The sequence below is a fragment of the Nuphar pumila genome, chromosome 9 (genome assembly GCF_984573655.1).
Source record: "Nuphar pumila chromosome 9, dmNupPumi1.hap1.1, whole genome shotgun sequence".
NCBI classification, from domain to species: domain Eukaryota; kingdom Viridiplantae; phylum Streptophyta; class Magnoliopsida; order Nymphaeales; family Nymphaeaceae; genus Nuphar; species Nuphar pumila.
In genome coordinates this window covers 118,074,531-118,084,793 of record NC_143257.1, presented here as the reverse complement: position 1 = coordinate 118,084,793, position 10,263 = coordinate 118,074,531, and the positions used below count along the sequence as shown (strand labels likewise).

General features: G+C 37.3%; 1 protein-coding gene across 3 annotated transcripts; it reads right to left on the bottom strand.

The window, feature by feature from the left end:
• Positions 1–208: 208 nt before the first annotated feature.
• LOC149829041 (subtilisin-like protease) lies at positions 209–6,491 on the bottom strand. 3 transcript variants are annotated; one of them, XM_090017091.1, is made up of 5 exons: positions 6,345–6,491; positions 6,020–6,262; positions 5,741–5,815; positions 5,493–5,566; positions 209–476 (listed from the first exon to the last, which is right to left on the bottom strand). In XM_090017091.1, the coding sequence occupies exons 2-4, from the start codon at positions 6,182–6,184 to the stop codon at positions 5,513–5,515; spliced, it is 294 nt and encodes a 97-aa protein (XP_089873217.1). In that variant the 5' UTR covers positions 6,185–6,262; positions 6,345–6,491; the 3' UTR covers positions 209–476; positions 5,493–5,512. The 3 variants fall into 3 exon arrangements, with proteins under 3 accessions (XP_089873217.1, XP_089873218.1, XP_089873219.1); XM_090017092.1 differs by having other exon boundaries at positions 6,020–6,197; XM_090017093.1 differs by having other exon boundaries at positions 209–473; positions 6,020–6,491.
• Positions 6,492–10,263: the final 3,772 nt, after the last annotated feature.

Here is a 10,263-nt window from a genome sequence, read left to right as displayed (position 1 = left end):
AACCCATGATTATCATTGTGCTGAATTAAACAATAAAATGTTCGATGTTCACAAACAATAATATGTCTAGATATTCTAACTTTCTTAACATTAAAATCATAAAAAAAAATCCCTTTAAGGCTAGCAAAAGCTTGAATCTTTTTAGAAATTTTGAGTGGATATAGGTGCAAAAACAACAAAACATATCAAACAACCATGAACATCTGTGTGAAGAATATCCACATATATCATGTATGATAATCAATAAAAGTTACAAGATAACGAGATCCTTCTTGTGATACAAATAAGAAGACCCTCCTTTTGTCAGAAATAAAATAGTATTAAATGACACAATTGTATATAATGAAAAGGTTGGGCATTATGACATTGTGCAAGTCTACAACTAATGGCAACTTCAGCACCATCTTGTTGAGGAAGATCATATACTTTGCAATATGTCCAATTCCAGACAAGCATTCAAAGCAAAATTGAGCCTGCTGTAGCAGTTGAACAAGTTGGTGCGGTATGAGCAGATGACGTCCAAAAAAATCAAAGAAATAGAGATCACCAATTTCATTGCCCAATCTTATTCCTCTTCATGTTACCATCAACAATGAACCTCCAATTCGGGTTAGACGTAAAAGTATTGGAACCAACTTTTGTATCAGTCCATATAAACTCATGTATGATTATAATTAAGGTGTTTACGGGATTACAATCAGTTAGTGTACACCATTCACTATGAAAAGTCATAAAAAACCCTATTAACCAAGAAGACAGAAAAATAAAGTTAACATAGCAATCAAACTAGATGAAGAACAACATGAGAGGGCAGATGTGGCAAAGACTTCAACATAGCAATCAAACTAAAAGAGGAAAAACACGAGGTAGATGTCATGTGGCAACAAACTCCAATTTTAATTGACCCCAGGCTAACAAACAAGTAACTCCACTTGAGACACTAGAGAAAGTAGTAATTGAACAAGCAGTATCCAAAGATGCTAAGGAAGGAGAATTAATTACCTGCTCACCACTTTTCCACCACCTTCAGAGGTTCCACTGATAGAAGCATCACCTATCCAGTTTTTTCCTTTATTCAAACAATTATGTGCCCAATTCTTTGCAATAAAGGCATCCTTTTAATGCCATGCAAATCTATGCTCATAACATTATTAGTGGCAACTTCTATTATTCTGTCTGAACTCAAAAGATTTTATTCTTCTATCATAAGCTCTATCAAGACTTAACATATGAAGTTAATGTAAAATAATGAAGACTGGCAGTGCTCACAATGTCAGAATCACTCTTAATGTACAATTGTGTGCGAACTGACATATTTGACCTATGTTACCGCGACATGGCACTTTAGCCGCCGTGTACCCGTGTCGACAAGCATCGACACGGGTGTGGGTACCAGGTGCACCCGAACCTCAGGAAAAAAACCTCTCCTGAAACCCTCGACTCTCTCTCTCTCTCTCTCTCTCTCTCTCTCTCTCTCTCTCTCTCTCTCTCTCTCTTTGTTCCCGATCGTGGATCCTCTCGAACTCCGCCGGAAGGAAGGAAGGAAGGGAAGCCCCGCTCCGCCATGCCGGCGTCACGCCTCGCCACACTGCATCGAAAAACCCCAGCTGTTGCGGACGACGCGAGCATCCTCCCAGCCATTTTCCGCTTTCCTGACGGCTAGCCCTCGCCAAAAAAAAAAACCTAGTTTTTCACTCGAGTGAACCACCTCCTCCTCCCCCTCTTTTGAACTAAAATGACTAATTTTCACGCAACGAAAACTGACGGCCGGATTTCTCGCTCGAACAACAAAGAGGGATCCCCGCCATCCAGATCTCTCTCTCTCTCTCTCTCTCTCTCTCTCTCTCTCTCTCTCTCTCTCTCTCTCTCTCTCTCTCTCTCTCATGCGACGTTTGGCGGGTGGGACTGAGTACGTGTCCTGTTACTTATAAGATGGGAAAGCCTACAAATTGCCCCCACTAACTTTAGAAAATTACTGAAGTGGCAGCAACTTTTTTTCTATGGAGCCCTACCTCGTATGGAGAGAGAGAGAGAGAGTTACCTACTACCTACCTCGTATGGAGTCCTCCTTTTTTGTATCTAGATCGATAGAGAGAGGCAGTGGGAATGGGGTTAAATAACCCCTTCCCTTTTATAATTTTTCAAACACACACACATTTTTAAAACACCCTTTCATTTAAAAAAAATCATTTTACCCCTTCCTTTTTATTTTACCCCTTCTTCCTCTTTTACATTTAAAATGCTATTATTATTTTTTATTTAAAAATATTATTATATATAGCCGTGTCCCCATATCCACATTTTTCGAACTTGTTGTGTCGTACACTCTGTACCTATACCCAGGTGACATTATTTGACATTTTTATACTAAGATATTGAAGTGCTCCCACCATGCCAGTTGCAGACATGATAATGTGGAGACAGAGATGAATATGTGTGTGTGTAGGTGTGCATGCACAAAATGTGTTGTGAGGTTGGGGAGGGGGGAAGAAGTGGAAATTAGACATTGAAGAATGAATAGGACTGAGTGCACCTGAATGTTTCTTTATTTTTTAATGAACTGCATGCTATCATAAGCTAGAGGTACACATAGACAAACTAGGAGTGTGTAGTCGCAGGAATCAATATGACGTGACCTAAACAAATTCTGATAGTTGCAGAGTGTTTCAAGTCAGCAGAAAGATCATGCTACTAAGCGTAGTCTAAAATTTTCCCAATAAGCTAAATGTCAAAATGAAAGAGAAGTGGATTGCAGAAAATTGATGGTACAGGTAGAAATATGGAAAGGGGCAGGGCACAAATTTCACGAGAAGCATGGAAACAAAAGCAAAACTCAATTTTTTTCATGCAAGCAGGGAAAATTTGTCAGAATGGGGCCAAATTCTCTTGCATCATGGATGGCACCAAAGAAGTGATGGAACCACGCTTGTACATTGAAATGATACTAAATTCAGGAGAACAGATTTGTAGATATGAAAATTTCTTAGGTCAGATGATTGATATTTTGAAGATTGGGCACCATAAGATATTCTTGGTGCTTTGTGGAACTCTTTGTAAGAGGTGGGTCATGGTGGAGATGATCAGTAAAAGCCTTTGCTGTTGTAGCTTGAAAAAAATAACCATAATTTTAAAGATAAATGTTCTTTGTTAGAAATTACTCATGCAGGAGGCATCAAGCTTTGCAAATCATGTATGTCTCAATGAGGTTCTCTGTTGTTTGTGACATCTTAAGATTCAGAACAACCTAACAACGGAACCAACGCAGCTCCCTTCCCCATTATTCTTGCACTTTCCTTCCTTAGAACTTAGAAGCCTTCTCATTTCCATAGCTCGTCTATCCTAAACTCACATTTATAGAGAGATGAGAAACCAATTCAAAATATCGCATACAAAAAAGCACAAACACAAGGTGATATCCATGCTTTTGTATATCGTCCAAAGTGATGGGTTTGTGCCAACCAGCTAGTACCAATGTTAGTGTATAGTGTATATTTAGTGTAACTTGTTATTCTTTTACTCACTATGTTATTAAGATTTATGTCATTTTTTTCTTCTCCTTATTGGTACATCTTTTATATTGTTTGTTAAGAAACTGTATGTTATTTGTCTTGTTTCAAGTCCTTTTCATTTACTAGCAAGCTAGGAAAATAGATGTTTGAGGTGATTATTATTATTAAAAGAAACAAAAAGAAAATTAAGTCATCTACAAGAGTGGAGATAGAAGTTTTGACTTGAATGTTTGTCATGTTGCTCTCATCCAATCAATTTTACCTTATATTTACATGTTATGGTTGTTAACCTTGAAATTGCCAAAAGTTGTCACTCATCTTTTAAGGATTTCTCTATAAACTTCTATTGAATAGAGAGAGATGAAACTAAGAAGCTACAATTTGTCAATTAGAAAAATATGGACACTGAAATCAAAGGGAAATTTTGTTTATGGTTGGGTGATGTTAATAAAACATAGTTAGTGAAAACTGAATATGATATTCTTATTAAGGTTTTATCTCGAGTGATACCTATTTCAAAACGAGTACCTTCACAACTGTTGACTTTCTTTTCAAAAAAAGAAGTAAATGCACAAAAGTCATTCAGAAAGTCATATGGAGCTCATAGGCCTGGCATGGGATAGTGTACGGATGGGGATGCATTAAAGAAATTGTTAGCTGCTAGACTAGCAATGGGTGTTCAAGCTGCTTTAGTGGTAGTCCATGATGTCCTTTCTTTCAAAAGAAGACAAAATACCAACTTTGGAGTATTAGAGAAGGTTTAGGCAAATATAAATCTTGGGTGCATTTAGTTACCTAAATGATATCTGAAACAAGATATAGCTTTAACTTTCAATATAGATGAGGTGATTGGACTGTTAGAAGAAATTGGAAGACAGTCGTTATAGGATGCAGATAGAGAGGTGTAATGTAAAAAACTTGATTTAGTCATGGCAGCCCTCAACAAGAGGGATGTTTTTGCTTTGTCTTGCTGTCAATAACAGGTTACTCACTCAAGATCATCCGGAACATTTTTTAATAAACTTTCCTAACAGATGATAACCATGATATATCTATAAGTATGAAGATTGAATCACCATACATTCTTTGAACAGAAAAGTTGCTGCTAATATTTGGAAAAAGGTTGTGTCCTGCAATGGGATCGTCAGATCTCCTTGGTCTTCTATAAAGAAGGAACAGAGCCATCATTTTACATTCAGCCAGTATCTTTGAATGACAACTTGTTGGTAGATGATTTTCTATAAATGCATTTGGAAATCTTGGATTATTACGAATATGGTTTATCATGATGCGCTAAACTACCTGGTTCAAGAGTGTGGTTCCTGAAGTTATGTTCATCTCTTTGGAGGGGAATTTCAAGCAGATCAATCGGGATGTAAAAGATAAACTTCACCCTGTTGGTTTTGGGATTACTGGAGGTCCAATCATCAGCATCTGGAAACCACTCAAAATATACCAGAGCAAATTTAGATGGATACCCTAATTCACAAAGAATGGACAAAATTTGCTTTTTCAGAAAGGAGCTTGAGTGGTAATATTCTTATGGCCAGACTGTATACATGGACAACAGAGGGTAGATTCTCAGAGGTCGATGAACCCGGTAATGTTTTCTGGTTCTTCCAGTGACTTAATGCAGTAGAGTTCCTGGTTCACCATTTTGGCCTCAATTTTCATTTTTATTTGCCCTCCCATGTGTTATTTTCTTATCCTAATTGCATAACGTGTTTCATGATTCTAAAAGAATAGGGACCTTGTTCATTGGAAGGATCAACCTCCTGCACAGGAGGTTCCTTTTAATGATTGAACTCAATGTTGCAAATTTGCAATCATTTTGATAATTAATGAATTCGCGGCTAACCCACCAGCCTGATAACTTGGAACAGGAAAAACAAGGAAATAAAAAACAAAAAAGGATCTTAAACACACAAAAGTTCAATATCAAGAGGTATAACAAGAGACACCCACTAGAAAAATAAGACTCACATTTCTAGGCCGAAAACAAGCTAATCCTTCAGATTCTCCGTTTTTATCCCTTTCCCTTTCATCAATCCGGTTTCCTGATTGCCATCCAACCAAGAACAGTCAAATCTAACACCCCAAAATCCGAAACCAGAAAAAATCTTCTTGCCATCCAACCAAGAACAGTCAATTCTGCTAACACCCCCACAATCCGAAACCGGAGAAAATATTCTAACCAGCAAAAAAATTACATGATTCTTTTGAGAAATTACCTGAGGATCCGGAATGGGTTTTCTCTTCTCTACATATCGATGAGGATCAGAAGCGGAAGCAAGAGCAACACGAGCCTATAATCCATTTAACCAAGAAGATGTATATATATATATATATATATATATATATATATATATATATATATATATATATATATATATATATATATATATATATATATATATATATATATATATATATATATATATATATATATATATATATAGAGAGAGAGAGAGAGAGAGAGAGAGAGAGAGAGAGAGAGATTTTCGCTTTACCTCTTGATCTTTCTTGAGATCTCTCTCAGGCTTCACCCAAAAGAAGTAGGCAAGCGTGAAAGCAACGGCCCAGGAGGCGAGGTTGCTGCCTCCTTTCAGTCCCCCCATTGAGTTGCCGATGAAAGAGCGTACATTCCCAAGACTCCTCCTCCAATCGCTCCCCATCTTTCCCTTCCTTCTATTACACAACAAAGATTGGTTGTACCATCAATTTTTGGGAAGGATTGTGATGGGGAGTTTCTACTGATTCATACAAAGAATGAAGAATTGAGAAAACTGCGAGGTAGGAGACTGGGAAAACGATGGGTGGTAGTGGAAAAAATACCAAAATCTTTAGGAGGAAAGGAGGAAGAAAGAATAACCCCCACGGAAGATTCAAATCTTCGGCTGATGGGAGGACACTGCGGCTACAGCAATGGCGGTGCGGAGAGTTCCCCCAATTATGCCCAGCGGAGACTTCCCAAGAGTAGCTGCAAGCCTGCAACGTGTCTACAGAACGGTCACAACACAAATATCGTTCTTCTCAAAATATCGTCGAGGAATAATCTCACGATATTTTAAAAATATCTAGTATTTCTTGAAAACCCTCCGCCATTTATCGGTATTTATTAATTTTAAATTATTTATAAAATGTATTGTATAATATAAATAAATATATATATATAGTATTTCTTGAAAAAACTCCGCCATTTATCGGTATTTATTAATTGTAAATTATTTATAAAATATATTGTATAATATAAATAAATGCATATATATAATTAGGGGTGTAACCGGGTTAGGTCAGGTTGTGGACCCATATGGGTTAAAGAGTTTGGGTATGTATCAGGTTGGGTTTGGGTATATGAGTGAGGTTAATGAGTTTGGGTCTTAACGGGTTCGGGTTTCAACTCGAGTCTTGACATAATCGCTATTCTCTACCTAATTTTATGTCAATAAAAAAATGTTTAAATTGCTAGAATCAATGATTCATTAAGAAGATTAGATTATATGTTAAGAAATGAAAAGTTTTATCTTAAATAATGCCAAAATCTAAATACAAAAAGAATATTTTCGTACCAATCAATCATTTCAGGTTGAGATAAAAAGACATCAATGATATATCAATGTATAGGTTCGCTTGGGTCAGTTCACATATAAAACAGGTTTAGATCGGTTTGGGTATAAAGCTGGGTCGGGGTTAGGGTTGATTCAAGAATAAAACAAATTTGGGTACATAATTGAGTCAGGTTGGCTTTTACAATATAGAGAACCATTTGGGTCAGGTATAAAAAGTGGCTCGAGTATAAATGGGATTGGGCATTCATTTGCAATACCCAAAAGTTGACCCATTTTCATTAGAGTCTGTATTTTGAACTCAACCCAAACTCGTGGGTCCACTAAAATAGGATCGAGTTGGGTATAATCGGTTTGAGACATAGGATTGGGCTGGGTAAAACTGACCCAGTTGCACCCCTATGCATAATATAAAAACTGAAAAAAAAAATGCATGTTAGTACATTAATATTGCGATAAAACTGTGACACTTTGAAAATAGACGATATTTTGTACATAATTGGTGTCACCCCACTGGTGAATAGCTACAGAGGAAAATATCAGCGAGAAAATTATCAAATATATATAAACTACAAAACATATTTTATCAAATGTGCATAAAATGTTGATCAATTACATAATGTAAGAACTTTTTTTAAGGGAGCCAAAACTCAATGGTTCAGTGCAATTCAACAAAATGTTGTTGTTAAAGATCGGTTTGGGACAATGTTATCAGTATCTGTGTGTATCGGCATGGTATCGGCAGAAAATCGGCATCCTATCGGCAGAAAATCGGCAAGCCTGAATCGGCTATTTTTAATAATTATAAAAAATATCAAAAATAAATCTTTTTATTATTTTGAAATTGTTTTAATGATTTTAACGTGTCACATAATAACTGACATGTAATATATTTTTTATTTTTTTGGACCGATACAGAACCGTTCACTTGAGTATCGGCATCGGCTGATACAGTTGAATCCATGGCCAAACGCTTAAGGGCGGTTTGAGAGCCTTGAATGAGAGGTGTGTTGTGGTTTCTCCCAGTGCTCTCATGCTCTCTACTGTTTGGGAGCAGTGGTGTTGTCAAAACCCTAAACTGGGAATAGAGTTGGTAGCCCCAACAACACATACGTCTTTGGCAACTCCAACATCAATACCACGTTTTCGCAAAACCATGTTTTGGCAACACGCTGAAATAGTGTTTCCATTTCATTGCAATAATATGAACGTGAGAGGCAGCCTCTTATTCTTTTTAGATGGCTTATATTTGATCAAAAATTAGTAATAGAAAATAGGATCTTTTTTCTTGAACCAATTTTACCAAAGTATGTTTTACAATAGCACGCAATGATAAACCAACGGGGGGGGGGGGGGGAGGGGGCTCTGCTTGTCTGTCTGCAGGAGCTGATAGTGCACGTCACCTTGTGTATGGATGTTGCAAGTTCTAATCCCAATGGTATATGGTTGTATAACTGGTAGGGGTCTGCCTAACCCCCAACTTTCTCTGTCAAAAAAATAGGGATGGCAGTGAACCGGGGTGGGGGACAAGGTCTCCGCCCCGTCTCAAAATTCCGCCCTCCATCTCTGCATGAGTTTTTATTTCAACCTCCATCCCTGCCTTCATTTTCGGTCCAAACGGAGCGAGGCGGGGCAGAGACCCGTTTTTCCTCAGTCCACTGTCATCCCTAAAGAGTATTTTAGCATTAGACTAATGGGGATCGGGGACTGGCGAGGGTGAGGCAAGGCAGAGCAGGGGAAAGTGTAAGTCCATCCCCGCACGGGTTTTGATTTTAACCTTCATCCCCGCCTCCATCACTGTTTCATGTCCACTTTCTCCGGTCCAATCGGGGTGAGGCAGGGCGGGGCTCCTTTTTCCCTCAGTTCACTGCCATCCCTATGAAAAAATAACTCCTTTTTCCCTCAGTTCACTGCCATCCCTATGAAAAAATAACATGCAATGATAAACACATCTACAGGTTCGTATTAATAATTAAAGAAAAATCTGAAACTACGATTTTTTTTTCTTTTTTTAGCAGTTAAAGATAGTTAGGAGGATAGCTGGTCAAAGTACAAATTACTCAAGCAAAAACATAAAAAAATATTCCAATGTGACTTTGAATCCAATTAACATGTAAATGAACTGTGGTGAGGAGTTAATTGAGGGTCTACACAACACCGATTAGTAAAAGAAAAGGAGTCTCAAAATTGTACTATTTTCCAATCGGCACATTCTTGGACCACTAATATAAACCCCCTATACCACCAATGAAATACTTTGCTTTTCTTCTCTCTTTTTTTTGTGTTTTTTGTTTTTTGATAGACAAGCTGGGTTTAGGCAGACCCCTACCAGTTAATTAAACCAGTTAAAATACAAATTAGATAAAGCTGTAAACTGTTCAGGTACCAATCAGGAGGTTTATCTTTCCAAAACTGAAGACTCAACACAGCTAATCTAGCTATCTATACACACCCAATGACCAAACTTTAATATTTTAGTAACTTGGATTCTTTAGAAATAAAAGAGAGTATGAAGCAATGTTGTCATATCGTATCACCAGAAAATTGATACGATACTGACCTGAATCGGTTATTTTTTAATACATGTAAAAAATAACCTAAAATTATTTTAATGGTTTTAACACTAGCCACGTTCTGATTGACACATAATATTTTTTAATTATCTTTTGGCCGATTCAGAACGATACACTTGAGTATCGGTATCAGCCGAACGAAACAGGTCCGATTCCCATACTGACAACATTGGCCTGAAGAAGCATGTCCTGGTCATCCACGACCCTCCAATTGGCTGTTGGGAATAGGGACAACATCGCGGCTGAAAGATTCTATGACCAAGTTGCTAGCATGATCAATTGGTCCATTCTCTAAAAGTAATTTGATGATACTCAGAGAGCCAACCTACGAGAAGATAAAATCCTGAAGAGTTCCTTACTGTAAAACCTATTTGCAGCACCCAAAGGATAAGATATGCAATGCTGAAAACGTTCATTTTTTAGCCAATCAAGAGATCTCCATCTTTCTGCAAAACTCCAATTGTCAGTAAGCGTATGCATACAATATTGGGCAATAAGTAAAATGTGTCCACTGATAGAATTGAGACAAAGATAAATGGTCTAAGTAGAAAAGCATAAACCTTCAAATACAGTATGATTGCAGATTTGCCAAATACGCCAGACAATTATTTGGAA